The sequence below is a fragment of the Cryptomeria japonica genome, chromosome 8, assembly GCF_030272615.1.
Source record: "Cryptomeria japonica chromosome 8, Sugi_1.0, whole genome shotgun sequence".
NCBI lineage: Eukaryota > Viridiplantae > Streptophyta > Pinopsida > Cupressales > Cupressaceae > Cryptomeria > Cryptomeria japonica.
The window spans coordinates 66,622,243-66,641,425 of NC_081412.1; the positions used below are offsets into that span (position 1 = coordinate 66,622,243).

Consider the following 19,183-nt stretch of genomic DNA (forward strand, 5'->3'; position numbering starts at 1 on the left):
GGAGAAAGGCCTGAAGTTGTCGGCCAAATCCAGTTCTCTAGTTGAGAATGAATCCGATTTCAGGCAACTAGTGAGCAGTTTAATCTATCTCACCTCCACTAGACCTGATCTGAGTTATGCAGTGAGTTACATATCCCACTTCATGACAACGCCTACATTAGATCATTGGGCTGCAGCTAGGCGGATCCTGCGCTATGTCAAGGGCACTTTAGACTTTGGTATCCTTTATGGACAGACCAAAGATCCCAGACTCCTCGGTTTCATAGATTCAGATTGGGTAGGCTCTGTTGATGACATAAAGTCCACATCCGGGTATGTCTTCAGTTTGGGCACCAATGCTATCACTTGGACTAGTAAGAAGCAGCAGGCCGTAGCTCTTTCCTTGACTGAAGCTGAATATCGAGGAACAGTTAAAGCAGCTTGTGAGGCAGTTTGGCTTTGACGAATGCTTTCAGACATCCAACTGTCTCAAGCTGGTCCTACACCCCTGTTCTGTGACAGTCAAGGGGTGCTGAAACTCGCTAAAGTCCAGTCTTCCACAAGTGGACCAAGCATGTTGAGCGTCATTGTCACTTCATCTGCAAGCTGGTTGAAGATGGATCCGTGGATTTGCAGTATGTTCCTACTGAGGACCAAACTGCAGATATCCTCACCAAGTCCCTACATCCGGATAAGTTTGTTAGGTTCAGGGGGCAACTTGGTGTCATAAACAGATTGACCATTAAGGGAGGGTATTAGAATAATATCTTTATTCAGTTAATTTAATGGTCACTATTGTAAGATATTATAAATATTAGGAGTTTCTAATTTAGTGTCTGTTATCAATTGTTTCTTAATAGAAACATCTATCTCTTGTAATTCTATTTAATGATCGTTTGATCATTCGTTAATTTAATCGATTGTTTACCAAATACTTTCATATTAGGAGGCTTATTTGCAGTCTTCCCTGTGAGAAAAGAAGAAGAAGGACAAACTTCATCCACCATTGAAATTGTTAGCTCTAAAACATGTATCTCCACAAATCCTAAAGACTAGTGCCAAAACCTGAAGCCAAGGATATTGTCAACAAAGGTGGGTAGGACTTATGCTTAGATAGTGGCATGAATGGATGAATGCTTGTGAGTGGGTAAACTCATCTTCATCTTTAGGCTTTGTTAGGCTAAGGGGGGTGTTCCTTGAGGTCTTTACAATAGGATGAATAAAGAAAAATAAACAATTAGACTCAAGGCCTTAGTAGCCATACCCATAGTTTGTTGAATCCCTAAGAATATCACTAAATTCATGTCAGCACTGGCTGCAAAAAGACATACAAGACCTCTTACAAGTAGATGAGAATTCTCTCTTACAATGCACCAAAAGATAACAATAGTGTTATATCCTTTAGAATGAATCCATTTAGTTTTTCATGGGTACATGTAAGAGGAGAAATACACTAGTATGATCCACAAAAATTTATAAGTGTGAGGATAACATAGAACACATCATGAGTTGCATCACCAGATCTTATCTAACAAGAGAGTTGATTAAATTTGAAATATGTTTGGTCTTTTACCAATCAGGCTGGTGCGTACTCCATTAGGGAACAGAATCACAAATTGCAAGGAGGATGAAAACATACCTGCAAATCAGCAATGGAACGTGATTGTATATTCACAACCTGAAAGAATATGGAAACCTGCAAATGAACATGCTTAGTTATCCATCACAAATAAATAGCATCCTATGCATAATAAGAAAAGACTATCACAAAGAAGTTTATGATGTCTTAGAATGTCTATGACACATTAAACTCATATGATTACAATTGTGCTGGCAAATATGGCAAGTGAGACAATAACAAGCTTCCTCTTGAGATACTACAGCCTATCATGAAGACATTAAGTTGCAGGTAAAACCCTATTAGACTAGCCCTTCCCTTGATTTAGAAACATGCTTTATCATTTTACAGAGCTGAACATTCATCATTTGATACCCTAGAACCCCTCTAAGCCAGTAAAAGAATTTGCTTTGTGACCAACAACCATTACATCTGTTTATCTTGTATAACATTCTCTTACTATGCACTCTATTTTCTTGTGTGAAGTTTTTGGGAGTCGCATACAGGTCAAAGCATTGAAAGCAACAATAACACACTCTTGTAGCAACTTCTACCTTGAATATGTTGCTGGACACCTTGGAATCATTGAAATATTCTTTCTGAGTTTAGAGAGGTAGTGAATACCTATTTATAGACCTGCAATTGCTAAGGTTTTCATCTATGTCATCCTAGTGCCCATACCTGCCTTTGTCATCTTCATACACTTCTCACATGGGTTTGTGCCTCTGAGGATTCTAGTGGCATTTTGGTGGGACTTGAGTGATTTTGCATGTCCATCATGATCAATTTTGAGCATTAATGGCATCTTGGAAAGTGTAGGTCAGTAGGTGGGGTGTTGCGCTTGAATGGCAAGGTTTTGTTGATTTTCATGCTTGAAGGGTGCATCATTGTAAGAGGGGATTAGGAAGTCAGGATTTAGGGGTGCAAGGAAGAAAACATTCTGTGGGCCAAGGAAGCCAGAGCAGTATAACTGTGGGATTGCTTAAGAATCAAGGCAGTGGGAGGAGAACAATTTTGCAAAAGGCAGGTTGATAAGAAAACTTCAGAAGCTTGTGGGAAAGCTAGGATATTGAGTGCCATTTTCTAGTTAGAGGAAATTTTGAAAGCTTGCTTAAGAGCTTATATTGAGTGGGGTCGGGGCTTTGGACAATTGCTAATAGTCTTCCTTAGAAACAAAGGGACCTGCAAAGTCCACCATGCTGGTGGGGTTGGAGCTTGGGGTACCTTGTGCAATTTGTGGTGGCAAACGAAAAGGCCTAACAGCTCGTGATTGGCTTCAAAATGTCAAGAAGTGATTGGAGTTTGGAGTTCGAAGATACAATCACCTTTAAGTATGATGGTAGGGAAAAATTTGGGAGTTTACCATATAGTGTAGATTGGAACTTGAGGTGATCCAATGCTCAAGCATTGGTGCAAGGGAAAGTTCAAAGAATTGCGGGAGCTGGGACTCAATGTCATGTCCCCATCCTTAATTCAATAATCAGATTAATTGCACATTGCACATTTTACTAATAGTTAGCTGTATATTAATAACAATCGTAGGATATAGACATTGTGGAAAATCGTCTTATCCCATAAGACTTCATGATCTTCGTATCAAGCCTCCAAGTAAAACATAGAGAATAAGATGAAGATGAGGAATTGATATCCATCCATTCCCATGATCAATTTATGAAGAGTTGAGAACATACTGAATTGGTGACCATAATACTGATGTCACACAAGTATTCATGAAGGTCTCGTAGGCAGAACCTTATTGGCATAACAAATGACAATGAAGACTTATCCTACCTAAAGGTAATTCCTATTGGCTGCATCCTATCGATTAAGGCATTAGCAAACACATAGTTAGTGGCAGACCAGATCTGATGCATGTCAGATCTGTCTGCCTTTGCAACAATTAATTATTAATACATGCATTAGAAGAGCAGCGGTCTTATTACCACAGGCAGCAAAACAAGAGAGTATTAATAATGAAAACCAATTGCTACGATGTGTATATTTAACAAAGACAATTACATGAAGGGATAACAATTTATGTTAATCACATATTAGCATCGGTTATGAAAAGTATCCTGTGGTGGCGATTCACAAATAAAAATTGTATTTATCAAGGGACGTTAACTTTTAGAGGGTTGTGTGGGTAGAAGAGACACAACTTTTCTATCGATGTGCGGACTATAAAATAGGATAAGATGGGAAAAGTAAGGCATTGAAGGGATGGAGACTGATAAGATATTAATACTCAGCAAGATTGATCGGATCAGATCAGATCAGAACTGTCAATAAGTTACAGGCAGTAACATCCTTGTTCTTAGTGGTATGCATGGGATGTGCTTAATATGTATGCTTAATATTTGAAGTCTGATAATGTTCCTATGCAGAATTTAGTAGTAATATTAATAATATTAATATAGACTGTAATATGTAAGACAGTCTGTCTTAATTTCATATATATTCATAATACATAAGAAGTTAGTATACTAATAATCTAAATCATGTTATTACTGCCAGTATTTATGAAGATGGGATTGAGATGTTCCAAAGAGGGGCAGTCTAAATCCAAGCAATAGGCTAAGTCCCAAGATAGGGTGGGGATCAGCGACCCATAAACCTTGAGGGTATAGACCCAAGATAGGTAAGGGCTTGGATCTGTAAACTTTGAGGGAACCTATTGTAGTTGGTCTCTAAGCGCTTTGGTAACATACATAAACCCTTCTCCCTTAAAACTGAAGTAGTAGCAGGGTCTGATATCTATATTAAGAACTATGAATAATGAAATTAATCATTTAATGAGGAAAATAAATAAAAACTTGTTAATAACTAACTGAAGAATATCAATCAGTTTTAGCATATTGAAATAGATCTGGTAAGGGACATTACACTCAAGAGGTTTAAGATAAGAAAAGAACAAGGGCATTGGGGATCAGACTTCAGTATTATTGTCTAAGTGGTATGAGATTTATTAAGTTGTCAAAGCCCTAGACCTTCAAATTTCTAGAAAGCTATTAGGAGTAAGGAATTTCTAGGTTTAAGTACTTTTGACATGATATCATGACAAAGCTCAAAATTTTGACGCATAAGTCAAGGTGGGGGTTTGGGGAATGGGGACCATAGGGAAATGGCACCTAGGAAAGTTTTGAAAACCCACCCAAGCCTCAAAATTGACTCAAAGACCTTTGTACTAAGAAATTTTTGACATTTTTGAAATGTAGGCTCATGACAAAGATATAAGGGGAGGCAAAGCATGACACTAAACACAAATTGATGAAAGGGGCCCATTAAAGGAATTCTTTGATGTAAATGAAATAATGGGTGGAGTAGGGCCAAGGCAACAAAGAGAACACATGAGCTTGAAAATTTTACATTTTAGGGCATGTGCCAATAGGAGCTTTTAGATTTAATATTTGAGAAGGCAAAGAAGGAAATAAACCATCATCTACCAAATGAACCTTCTCAATAGACTTCTTCAAAGACAATGAAGGAAATAAGCCATCATCCACCAAAGGAAACTTCTCAAGAAGCCTTCTTAGAAGGCAATGAAGGAAACTGTTGTCATTTTATGACACCCTTGGTCCAGCAGTAAGAACCGATCAAAGGTATGTTCCATGGACCAGCGCTGCCTCAGTTGATCAAAAAGAAAGCAGAAGAATCATGAAGTGTGAAGTGTTGCCTTGTCCGGAGGAGGTTCCTCCCTTGGCCTTTTCTTCCTTCCCCGGAACTCTGGAACCCCGAGGTTCCGAAGTTCCTTCTCTTTGCCTTCTCTCGCTTTTCCTTCTTCGGAACTCCGAAACCCCGAGGTTCCGAAGTTCCTTTCTTTTCTTCTTCCCTTCCTCGGAACCCCGGAACTCCGAGGTTCTGAAGTTCCTTTCTTTTCTTCTTCCTTTTCTCAATTCCGCCTTTCCCTTGCCAGTTCCTCGGAACTCCGGAACCCCAAGGTTCCGAAGTTCCTTTCCCTTGTCTTCTCTGGAACTCCGGAACCCCGAGGTTCCAAAGTTCTCTCCTCTTCTTCTCCCTCTTCCCTGGAACTCCGGAACCCCGAGGTTCCAAAGTTCCCTCCTCTTCTTCTCCCTCTTCCTTGGAACTCCGGAACCCCGAGGTTCCGAAGTTCCTTCTCTCCTTGCCTTTTCTCTCTAGTTCCCCTGGAACTTCGGAACCCCGAGGTTCTGAAGTTCCTTCCCTTTGCCCCTTTTTCTAGTTCTCTGGAACTCTGGAACCCCGAGGTTCCGAAGTTCCCTGCTGCTCTCCTTCCCGGGACCCCGAAACCCTGAGGTTCCGAAGTCCCCGGACTTCTTTCCGATTGACGACACTTCCAGATGGCGTGATCGACACTCAAGGCTTTAAATGCTCCGACAATTTTGGTGACTTATGCACTTTCTTTTGTGGAGCCACAGGTGTGCATTTAATGTTTTTTGGCAGGATTTCCATCAGGGGAGGTACGGGGCCATGCTTGGTGACTTATGTCATTCCTGACTTTGGAAGTTTAGTCAATCCACCTTCTCAGGATTGCCCTTTGTGGGTATGGCTAGGTTGCTTGCATGTACAAGTCAAGTGCACGCACTTCCCTGCACTTCCAGACTGACATGCAGGGGTCATGATCACCCTTGTAACCATTTTTTCTATTTAAAGGATGTTAAGCCTCATTGTAAAGGGTTCTCTCCTTGCTGGTTTGAGCTATTCCATGCTCTCCCACTTCTCTTGTATTTTTCTTGCATTTATGCAACTGTAAGTTTGGCCATTGGCCTTATAATTAATTGAAAATCACCACTCATGCCTTCTTTCAACCTATGTATGCTGTGTATGTTTTCTTACCTTCATTATAGGTGTATGTCTTGTGGCTTTTCTCTCCATATATGCTGTGTTAACTTGTTTTCTGAGTGTGACTTGTGGGAATCCTTCTCCCCTCTTGACACTTAGTGAATTCTAACCTCCATACATGCATTGGAGTCACTCATGCAAACTGAATTTTGTGCATCTCCTGGGTGTTTCAGTTAATTCTTTGTGTCATCTCGGTGGGGAGAGTAACAACAATCTCTTCTTGGTGCATCACCTCCTATTTCCAGCATTCTCTCTTCCCTTTACCTTTGCAAGTTGTTTAGGTAGGCTTAGGAACTAGTTTTAAAGTGTTGAGTTGGTTCAACATCTGCACCTATTTGAAGAAGGAAGCCACCCTTCTCCGGAGATTCGACCCCTCGCGCAAGGTCCCACACTTCGAGGTTGTTTCCATGTTTCACAAGGTTGCTGAGTTGATAGCTCAGCAATGGTGCAAGCTTTTGTGATAACAGAAACAAAGGAGCCCCTCGAGGGGGCCTCTTAACAGTAGAAGATACTTAAGTGGGCTTAAATGAAATGAGACTCCTTCAAAGAACCTAAAGCAGTTGAGCTTCCATGCATTGAGAAGCTTGGCTTGTAGACTTATGACTGGAGCTAGAACATTCACGAAAAGTTTCAAAGCATCTGTGGCAACAAAAAGCAAGAAAAGATAACCAAACCTCATCATTAAGAATAAAGTCTCTCTTTGGGGGATTAAACATTGCAATAAAAAAAATCTGTATATAGGTAAATTTTTAGATGGCTCTGCATGTGTGGCTGTTATTCTCTGGATATCCATTTGTGCATTTCAGAAACACCAGTCCTCAAATGATTGAAACGACAGATCAAGCCACATTTTGAGAAGTCTTTCTCTCCTTCCATTATTTATTCCCCAAATACTAAAACAGGGGAGGACTCAGAACATTTTAGAGGTATTAACTCTTCCCCGTTTTTAGCCTCCTAACCCTTATTTTTCAAAAATCTGCATCCTTCAACCAAGAAACGTTTTCTTTGGCTTGAATTTGCAGGGAGAATTACCTTTAGCTGGAACTGAAGCACTGCCATCATTGGCAAACACCATAGGAGAGCAGGGGGCATCATCAAGATGGGAGATGTCCTCAAAGAAACAAGAATGATCCTTAACTTTAGACCTAAATGCAGTTACAGGCACTGAAATGCCCTTGAATGAGAGCTCTGAATCTACGTTACCTGGGGACGTATCCCCGATATTTTTTTTTAGGCGTCCTCGTTCCGGGGACGTCCTGGGGACACGGGACTCCTAGGGGATGTCCCCATAAATTCTGCATATAGGCAGTGAATTTTGACAATGAATTCTATAAGCAATTTGACTTCGACTCTCAATTTTACACAAATTTGGCATAAGAATTCTGCTGGTTCTTATATGTTAAGGTTCTATAATGTATATGTGCACGTTTATCCATGTTTTCATATGAATATTTTAAATTTCCCTATTTTTATATAGCTGTCCCCTTTGCTATCCCCTAGCCGTCCCCAAAATTGACAAAAAAAATCACCGTCCCGGGAACGCGTACCCCCATCCCCAACCATCCCCTTCCGGAAACTCGGGGTAACATAGGTCTGAATCCTTCAGCAGATTAGGGTTCAGAGAACTACTTTGGTGAGGATCAGCTGCAGCAATTATGTGATGTTTCATGCAGTTGTGGAGGTAGGTTTGTTCAAATGCAGACTGTAGTCTGCATTTATTAGCAGAGTAATTCTACTTTGGATTTGTAGCAAGCAGAATGACTGTGATTTGTAACCTTGTTAGGAGCGCATTACAGGTTGCTGAGGAAGGAGTGCTTAGTGAGATTCTATGATTTCTTTTAAGATTAGTGCACCAAGGGACCTTGGAGTCACATGCTCATCTAGCTTTAGTCATAGATGCAGTATGATGTATCATTCTGTTTTTATTTATAATTCTTCACCATGAACATTGCTGGAAAAAAGAAAGAGCTGAGTATCACTTTATAGTTACTTCTAATAGTTCTTTATGTAGGAAGGACAAGTGAGAATCATGACAATTAATACAGATCACGTACAGAATGATTCTAATTCTATAACATGAATGGCGTAACCAGCAGTAGAATACAATATAGGGATTTAGAGTTGAAAAACAAAGACCTGACTGCAGTATTATTGGATTTGAATCTGCATCTGCATTTGCAGCAGTGCTGTTTTTCCCTTTTTTGAAAACATGTATGTTTTTGTTAGTAAAATGTGTGCAAATAATTTCATTAATGAAATAATTTTACAAATTGCTTTCTCAGGCTGCACAAGAACTTGCAAAAGAAGGAATCAGTGCTGAGGTGAATCTCCTCAATTTGATTATTATGGGCATTGATTTTCAAAGCTATTTGTTTTATGAAGATTTGCATAAAAGTTGACATTTCATGCTGTAGGTTATAAATCTTCGTTCAATTCGACCTTTGGATAGAGCTACAATCAATGCTTCTGTTAGGAAAACGAATCGGTTAGTGACTGTTGAAGAAGGTTTTCCACAACATGGCATTGGTGCAGAAATTTGGTAAGATGTTTTTCTATCCATTTCTGGGTGGTACTTTTTCTGATTCATTTGCCTGTATTGAAATGGTATATCCCTTGGTCACATGATCATATTTTGATGTCTTGAACAGTACTTCTGTGATTGAGGAAAGCTTTGAATATCTGGATGCACCTGTGGAAAGAATTGCGGGGGCTGATGTTCCTATGCCTTATGCCGCAAATTTGGAGCGCTTAGCAGTTCCACAGGTTTTTTCTAAATCTTTTGTGTATTCCTCATTTTATTTCTCTTGCAAAGTTAACCTAGTTTCATAGTTATTGTGATGTGTTTGCTTTGTTCTCCTTGGAAACTGCTGATGATTCCTGGCAGCCTTTATTAATTTATGTTGCTAGTGTTGATCATCAATTTGGAAATGTTAAGGGTTGGTTTTCATGTTTGGATTGTGTTGGCTGGTTGCATTGTACAACTCTCAAAATATGTTATAGTAGGAAATACATTGCAGAATAACATATGCCATGGTTTTATGTCTGGTTGATTCTGGAATTCTGCATTCTCTAGCTTTGTGAAACTTGTTGATAAAAATTGTGGCTGGTGGAAGTTTGGATTCTCTAGTTTTGTGAAAAATGCTGTGGAATGAAGTTTAGGAGGTTAGAATGAAGATCAATGAAATATGATGATAGTTTGTACGTGCAAAAGGTTGATCCAGAAATAATGGGTTTGTGTTCTGTGATTATAAGACTAGTGCAGTAAGCTTCTTTGTATTAGAAGGTGCCTTCTCTGGTATTGATTGACTTTGTGCTCACTTTTTTTTTTGCATTTTACAGGTAGAAGACATCATTCGTGCTGCAAAAAGGGCTTGCTACAGAGAAGTTTCAATGAGTGCAACTGCCTAGTGTAAATTTTATTTCATTTTTTCTTTTAAAATGAAATAAAATTTGCTCTATGTTAACGAGGCCTAATGATGCGTTCAGGTTTATCCTAATATATATAGGGCATGGTTATTTTGAACTTTCTTTTGGTTAAGAGGATTGTTTCCATCTGTGTTGGGCCTGCAATTTTTAATGCTGGAAAGGTTTGTTTTTCCACTGTCAGAGTATGTATCTCTCACTGTTAGTTACTGGTCAGTTGGAAGGGAAATGATCCTCGCTTGTATTGAAATTAATTTCAATAAACTGCTATCATCTGCCGCCCATCAATTTTAACCAAAACTTTGGTGTCATTTTGTCTGGAGCCAATATGAGCCATAACATCAAATGCTGTAACACCAGTTTTTATTTTTGAATAATAATGATTTGTTAAATGCCAAGAAACATCTCATTGTGGATGGATTTGACCCAAATAATTGCACGCACTTTTAAAGCCCTAAAACCGATTTAGTTGCTGACTGTAACCAGATCGGTAAAACTGTGTTGGTACTGTCCATTCAAATACAACCAAAATAATTATACTATATTTTTGAGCACTTTGTTGGCCATCCCAAAATATTTAGTTGTTTTGCATTATGTTGCAGTACATTCATCCTGAGACACTGACTCGGGATCTTCAATTCATTGAATGCCATTGTGTTAATTGAAACAATGTCTGGGGACTAATTTTGTGACTGCTCAATAGGTTTTCAATTGATTTCCACAAGCTTTTGCAGATGTGGGAGGGATGTGTTTCTGGGGTAGTTGGAGTGATGCCTCAAAATTTCTGGGGACAATAGACAAAACAAAGGGAACATTAATCTGAAGAATATACTAGTATTTTTTTGATGTCATAAATGTGTTTATAATTTGGGGACAATTACTCAGGTTTGGAACAGTCTTACTGTTGAGCGTAATAATTAGAATGAAAGGGAATGGTGAATCTATGACGTGAAATATCAATTTTTTGGCATGCAGTGAGATCAATTTGGAAATTTTCAAGATCAACCATAAGTGATATTTGATTAGATGACTATAAATTTAGCAATTGAAAGAGGTTTACTTTTTCTTGTTAGCAGATTGTTAATTTGCTTGTAGTTGACTTTTTGTTTTTTGTATTTTAGGGATGCTAAGGTGGTATTTACCATCCTTGAGTATAGAGTTTGAGCCGAAATACTTAGGAAACATCGATGCAATACATTTCAAGTCGAAGTTATTTTCTTATCCACTTTAGAGAAGCTTTAATTAATTCTGATGGAATTTACACCCTGATTACCTATGGCATCAAAATTCTCTTGGATTTAATACCATAATCGGCAACTCAAGTGGGTGTACCGATCATTCATATTTGTTCAATATTATGTTTAATGTTTGTGATAAAACTATGCAACTATGCCCCTCAATAAATGGGTCATAGTAAAGTTAGCATGGTGTTTACAGGGGTGATTTACTTTGAACTTTGTTGGAGCTTTAAAATGAAACTCTTGTGATGTAGAAGCCAAGGAAACATAATGAGAGGTGAATAGATTAAAATTGGCTTGATTTAATTGTAAGGCCCTTGTGATGTATGATAGTCTCTATTAAATCCTGGCTTGGGTACCACATATAGAGAACTACACCATTTGACATTACTATCAAGTATCAAGAACACTTGCTAAGATAACAAAGGTGTTTCTCAAGGTATGAAGGTCTTTTTTTTCAGTCAACTTCAATGGATGGAAGTATAGTTTGCAGACTTGGACTCTAAGAGTACTCGACAAGCCCAAAATTTTCAACTTGGCAAAAACTTGACAAAATGAATCTCTTGTGATGTAGAAGCCAAGGAAACATAATGAGAGGTGAATGGATTTAAATTGGCTTGATTTAATTGTAAGGCCCTTGTAATGTATGATAGTCTCTATTAAATCATGGCTTGGGTACCACATATAGAGAACTACACCATTTTGCATTACTATCAAGTATCAAGAACACTTGCTAAGATAACAAAGGTGTTTCTCAAGGTACGAAGGGTTTTTTTTTTCAGTCAACTTCAATGGATGGAAGCATAGTTTGCAGACTTGGACAATAAGAGTACTCGACAAGCCCAAAATTTTCGAGTTGACAAAAACTAGGGTTTATTGGAGGGCCAAATGCAAGGTTTTAAACTTTTATAGAAAAATCATTGTGAAATACACATTTTAACTCGCATTTCAAGTTGCCTTGACACATTTTAATTCGCATTTGAACCTGCCCGGACATATTTTAACTCGTATTTTAACTTGGCCCGATATGTTTTAACCCACGTTGGCACATTTCAATCTCACATCATGATTTTATTATCTTGGAATCATGTGAAACTTGATGAGTTTTTGCCTTAAATTTGACGATTTTTCTTTTTCAATTTGTCTGCAAAGACTTGTGTGTTAAACTTGAGAGTACTCACCTAGCTGAAAAATCTATGAGTACTCAACAACTCGGTGAGTTCTTGCAAGGTTTTCTATCCATGGATAGAAGGATTGAGGTGAATTGTCTCTAAAGGATGAGGTGTTCTTAAGGACCCACCGTTGCATCTTAATATTTACATATTGATGCTTAATTACAATTTTTTAAAGTTTGTCTTATGAATCCTAGTTTGGTTCACCATCCTAAATCAATGACAATGTTTCAAACAAGAGTGACAAGTTTCTTTAAATCTCACTTATATGAGAGTTGTCAGGGAAATTCTTAATTAAAAAGCTTTTCTATACCATCCAATTTGAAATAAGCTTAGTAAAGTTAGTAGATAGGCTAACTTAGTTACTGTGATTCATTCTTGAAGATGTTGGCATTGAGTTGTCATTGATGTCAACTAGTATAGAAGGGCTACCTGTATAGGAGATGTATGGGCAACACTGCCATGGATGCATAAAGGATGAGATATCCTTGATATCACCTTGTGTTGTAGTGCACCGGTAAGGTAAGGGAGAGAATGTCATTTAGTAGAATGACCTTTGGAGTCACCGGTATACAAGTCAGTGTTTGACTTGTGTGGAAGAGATGTACAAGTTACCGATATGCTGTGCGGATGCAGAACAACAAGACTCCCACCGGATAAAGATGCAATCACTTTGTAAAGAGATGACTAACAGTAAATATGTCCACACTGGATCACATGTGCCTATTTGAAGATATGCTGCATAAACAGGGAAGCCACATGAGTGCATTGCAGGATGCAGATGACAAGGATTCACTCCCACTGGTAAGTGGAGCTTATCTCTTATTATGCAAAGTATGCATCTTAGTTTTGTGAGATAAGACAAAAGTAGAAGACAGTTGAATGAAGACTCACACCAGATCTACTGGTGAATCAAAGGGATGCCTCAAGTGCATGAAATCAAGGATATGCACTGGAACGACATAGAAGACATGTTAAGCCACCGAGACAAAAAAGAAGAGTAGAGAAGTGATGAGATTGTCACCTTGACAAACCATCTGAGATGATGTTTAGATTGATGATGATGAAAGACATAACAACAACTGCAGAGAGAGAGAGAGAGTGCAACCGGTATGCAGATGCCTTAGATGGAATTAGTTGAAGGTTGATGACATGGTGTCATCGGGATGGCTACTGGTAAGCATGAGAACTGATAAGGAAGCAAAGAGGCTAAGTGATGTACTCTTATCTGATGAGAATGTGCATTCTATGGATAGGCATGTCTGGCGACTGGTTAAGGTGTTTCATCGACAAATCAACAAAGTGCAGACATGATGGTTAACCGGTAAAGTGTGAGATATCGGCAGGGTTAGAGAATTGGCAGAAAAGGAGGACTGGTTGAGTGTTGGTCGGTGATCCTGTATGAACCGACACAAAGGTCCAAACTAAGGTGGATGTTGTTGTTTTTTGTAACTAGGGTGAAAATAAATAGGAGATGGGTTCTAATTGCCACAAGGCAACATTAGAACCCATCCAAAAGGACTGGGCCCTTTTCTTTGTAAATCGCACCTATTCATTTAGGTGGCGTGGAAACTTAAATAGGGCTGGGCCCTCTAATCTTTGTCAAACGCGTAATACTCCAGCTCAGCGCCCAAGGATAGGGCTTCACCAATATGTAACATGCAAACCTCATTATAGGGCCGACCCTATAACCGTTACTTTGTAGCATGTGAAGGATATAGGCCCCAAGTTGGGCGGCAATAAATGTGGTTCAAATAAACCTTGGCGCCAAAACCTCCTAGCCGACTTGTAGGGTGATTAAGGGAGTTTAATCATATATAAATGCAAGCAAATGAAGTATCATTTGAAATATACACCACACACAATCAACGAACTATCTTTGCTCCTCCATATGTGAAATCTGACTGAAGGAGGACATCATCTGCTGTGTTGGCATGAATACACCTTGAGGATAGCAAACTTGTTCTCCATGATAGCAAAGACAAGAAGATGACTGCGAAGACAAATAGAGGACAACAAACCACCATTGAAGGGCAGTGAAGCACAATCAAAAGGACAACGGATTTCTGTGTAAAGGCTTGCAAATCAGCACTGTGATTTCATGTATTCTAAGGACTCAGATAAGTCTGATCTTATCTATTATCTCCTGCTGTTGTATTGTGCCCTAGCTGGGTAACTGAATCTACATTTTCAGAATAATAACTAGATCTGAGGATCTGTTGTTGCTGGGTTTTTCCTCCAAGAGGGAGGTTTTCCCAGGGTAGCTTTTGTGTTGTGTGATCCTCTATTTGTATGCTTTACTGTGCAACTTTAGTTTTCTGTTTATTGTGGTTAATCTGATCATGAAAACTAACATGGTATCAGAGCCTAGGTTTGCATGTGCAACGATTAGATTTACAGCCTGGACTTCTGTGTGACGGCTAGGGTTTTCAGATGATTACATGCACAGTCAAGGTTCTTCATCTGCATCAATGGATTCCTCATCCTCTTAGCATCTTAGAACCTTCAAAGGTGATGAATCTCAATTTATTTCAAGGGAGATAGGTAAGTGAAGTTGTAGGTGAATTGAAGCTACCTTATTTTGATACTTGCTGTCATCCTTATATATTTTTGCTATCATATACCTGCTATCACTTATATATTCAATGTATTCATGGCTGAATAGTGATAGTGTATATATATGGATGTGTATTAACTATTAGGATCCGAGTATAGGTGAATGTCTTCTATCTATATGTATGAATCTATGTGTTGAGGGTTTGTAAGGGTTGGTGTTTTGTTTTACTATATCATGTCTCTAAGGTAACCTAATGTCTACTCTTGAAGATAATGTTTTCAGGTTATGTCTCTCTGAAGAAAGCATTCCTGCATGACCTGAGAAGCCCTACCTCAATCAGATCTTGTCATCGAACTAATTATGAAAGCCTACCTTTCATTTCTCTCTTTTGAGATGCTATGGGTCCACTTCGTAAGTAAGAATGAATCATCAGGTCTGTGAATTCCTTATTTAGATAGGGTTTTAGAGGGATTCTTGATATCTTTTAATATATCATTTCATTCTTGGGTTCTAATCATTATGGCTTAATAGAGGAATTGATAATATATATTCCTTGTCTATGGCAAAATGTTTATTTATCATGATACTAACCTCGATACACTGGGTGTATCATCCACCCTCTGCGGAGTGCAAGGTGGTAGTGCTCGCTCACCCTTTGCGGAGTGCAAGGTGAGTCCACCCTTTGCGGAGTGCAAGGTGGCAATTCTTTCCACCCTCTGCGGAGTGCAAGGTGGTAGTTCTTTCCACCCTCTGCGGAGTGCAAGGTGGCAGTTATTTCTCACCCTCTGCGGAGTGCAAGGTGAGTTCACCCTCTGCGGTGTGCAAGGTGACATATTGTCCTTCTTTGGGAGAAGTTTATGTATCCTCTGCGGTTGTGCATGATTTATGTTGTATGTTCATATAAGTATTTTTCTTGCAGGTGTGCATGAGGAAAGGTCTCTCATCCTTTGTGGGTGTGCATAATGAAAGATCTTAAATCTTGGTGATATATGCAAGTTCTAGGAAAGCATATAGCTATGAAGTTTGATTTCATCCTCTCTTGGCATTACAGAGGAGAACATTATGGAAAGGCTCATATTGCAATGTATTTGTGTGCTCAGATCATGATGTGTATTTTATATTGCTTAGGGCTGGGTCCTATTCTTAAACTTTGTAAAATTTCAGGCCATGGGATTATCCATGTGAATATGGTTTTGTATTTATTTTCCTCCCTAGTTAAGAGGGAGTGTTGTTTTTTGTAACTAGGGTGAAAATAAATAGGAGATGGGTTCTAATTGCCGCAAGGCAACATTAGAACCCACCCAAAAGGACTGGGCCCTTTTCTTTGTAAATCACACCTATTCATTTAGGTGGCGTGGAAACTTAAATAGGGCTGGGCCCTCTAATCTTTGTCAAACGCGTAATACTCTAGCTTAGCACCCAAGGATAGGGCTTCACCAATATGTAACGTGCAAACCTCATTATAGGGCCGACCCTATAACCGTTACTTTGTAGCGTGTGAAGGATATAGGCCCCAAGTTGGGCAGCAATAAATGTGGTTCAAATAAACCTTGGCATCAAAACCTCCTAGCCGACTTGGAGGGTGATTAAGGGAGTTTAATCATATATAAATGCAAGCAAATGAAGTATCATTTGAAATATACACCACACACAATCAGCGTCCTATCTCTGCTCCTCCATATGCGAAATCTGACTGAAGGAGGACATCATCTGTTGTGCTAGCATGAATACACCTTGAGGATAGCGAACTTGTTCTCCATGACAGCAAAGACAAGAAGATGACTGCGAAGACAATTAGAGGACAACAAACCACCATTGAAGGGCAGTGAAGCACAATCAAAAGGACAACGGATTTCTGTGTAAAGGCTTGAAAATCAGCACTATGATTTCATGTATTCTAAGGACTGAGATAAGTTTGATCTTATCTATTATCTCCTGCTGTTGTATTGTGCCCTAGCTGGGTAAGTGAATCTACATTTTCAGAATAATAACTAGATCTGAGGATCTGTTGTTGCTGGGTTTTTCCTCCAAGAGGGAGGTTTTCCCAGGGTAGCTTTTGTGTTGTGTGATCCTCTATTTGTATGCTTTACTGTGCAACTGTAGTTTTTTGTTTATTGTGGTTAATCTGATCGTGAAAACTAATAGATGTTGAAAAAGGTGCCATGTGGAGTCAAGGTGGCAGACATGCATGCAACGGTAGATGGAGTGTACATCGACAAGGTTGTTACAAAGTTGGTCCACATTAATTGTAGACCCCGTAAATCATGGGATGTGTTGCAGATGCATTGCAGAGTTGTGCGGCTCAAGGAAGGTCGAATAGAGGTGATCGATGGGATGCATCGATCGATGCAGAGCGTCCAGGTGCAAAATGGGGTTGGTGATGAAATCTGCAGAACCATTTATGGTGATTGATCTTGTGTCTCGCTGAGTGATTGTCTGTGTTTGCTAAGTTTAGCAAATGTGTATTGGAAGGCACGTTAATGGCGGTGATGTGCATATAGTTGTCTTGGAGCTCAGGTTGAATGAGATCTGATTGGATTCAATGTGCCTCGTGATCAGTGGAAGAAACCTTAAGGCGCCAGGTTTGAATGTTTCTTTTGGCGGGAAATTCTGAATACAAATATGCAGGCCAAAGACAGATTTAATGATGCCTAAGAGAGAGATGCTAGCAAGTGATGGTAAAGGCCGAATAGAGAAGTAGATGAAGTGGGATATCTACAGAGGATCATAGAGATCGAGCAACAGGGAGACAACCGGTAATAGGTTTTGGCGAAGGTTTAACCGATGACGTTAAAGCAACCGACAAGCTGCTGAATGAGAGAGTGTTGTTGCATGTGAGAAGGAATCAGTCAAGTAATCAACGAGTATCAAAAGAGAGACTGAGTGTGAGAGAGACTAGGGTTGAAGAGTTCAACCAACAACAGTGAGGTAACCGGTGGTGACCAAACCGATAGTGAAGAGTTGCAGAAGAGTGCAGAGTAGACAAGCAAAGAAGCGACAAAAGATAGTACTGGTGGAGAGAAACAAAGCAGTTGAGAGAAGAGGCAACTGATAGAGAGAACCGACAGAGAGAGAACAAGTAGAGAAGGAGAAGAGGCTAAACCGATAAGGTTGCAGCAATGAGAGGGTGAGGTAGAGAACTGGACAAGAGAATCCAACAGAGAGATTTGCAGAAGTGTTATAAAATCCATTTGTAACAAGGTTATTAATTTGTAAATGATTATGTTTTGTACTCACTGAGTTGGAGCTCGGTGCAAGGGTTGTAGCTCCTTGGGTTGGTGCCCTAAACATTGTAATCAAAGAATCATTGTGAGGCTGGATTGGAGCAGTAGTCCCCAACAACATTTCTCACCGAGGTTTTTCCCATCTTGGGTTTTCCTCGTATATGCTGGTGTCATGTGATGTCCCTTTATGTGTGAATGCATATGTGATTAGTCTCCCCACTAACCAGTAAGTCTGCATTGAGTTAGATCTGATAATCAATATAAACACATAGGATAGTTAAAGGGAAAAGATTGAGAACCACTGATTCACCCCCCTCTCAGTGGTGCATTGTGTCTAACAGAAGATTCTAGTACTAAGATAAGATTGGATACTGAATCTCGAATAAGTGCAAAGGCAAATAGTTGTAGAGAGTTTGGAAAAGCCGAAGAAGATATGCAATAGTTACTTTAGTGATTTGGATACCCAAGGGATTTCATTGATGATAAAAAAGAGTCATGTTGAGAGACATAATGCTAGTTTGATTTGACTTAAAGTGTCATTTATGATAATAGGCTCATTAAACATATTCACTTGTGGTAGGAATTATTATAGATATGACAAAAACATAGGCTATGAAGGGAGGACTTGAATTATCTAGAGTTTCATATTTACTACTTTTGAATGGTTGGCTTTCTTTGGAGCCATGGGCTATATTTACCTCGTTTATAAGCCCATATAATAATAAGAAATTAGTTTTGCTATGTATTCATGCATGATCATGTTCTCTTTTTTGTGTTATAATTTTCTTATGTTTGTACTTAATAAATGACAAAGATGGTTCTATAATCATTTCATGTTAATTTTGCATAGAAACCAATGCCTTAATAAGCCATTTGGTGTTTGGAACTAGTTAGATTTGTGTTGGTAACTCAAAAAGTAGAGTGAACATAATGTTTATGGACCAAATTGTTATCAAAGCTTAGTTTCTGTGTTATTCTAATATTGTCATGTGTGATATGTATAGTTTTTAGTTTTATAGTCGTATCCTCTTCACCAAATCAAGTAGTGCTAGGCGTTAAGGTTTCTTGGTTCCTCTGCTATAATACATCAATAAGAAAGTGGACTAAGCATATTAGAAGCATAGCCTTTGAAATGGAAGTAGGAAGACCTACTA

General features: G+C 39.0%; 1 protein-coding gene across 2 annotated transcripts in view; it reads left to right on the top strand.

Moving 5' to 3' along the window:
* The window catches only part of LOC131046353 (pyruvate dehydrogenase E1 component subunit beta-1, mitochondrial), a 116,028-nt gene extending 105,636 nt beyond the window's left edge, over positions 1-10,392 (top strand). For both annotated transcript variants that reach the window (XM_057980079.2, XM_057980078.2), the window contains exons 12-15: positions 8,698-8,736; positions 8,830-8,954; positions 9,064-9,178; positions 9,755-10,392. In XM_057980079.2, coding sequence (XP_057836062.2) covers positions 8,698-8,736; positions 8,830-8,954; positions 9,064-9,178; positions 9,755-9,823 — 348 coding nt within the window. In that variant the 3' untranslated portion in view covers positions 9,824-10,392. The remainder of the gene's footprint in view (positions 1-8,697; positions 8,737-8,829; positions 8,955-9,063; positions 9,179-9,754) is intronic.
* The last annotated feature ends 8,791 nt before the right edge of the window (positions 10,393-19,183 follow it).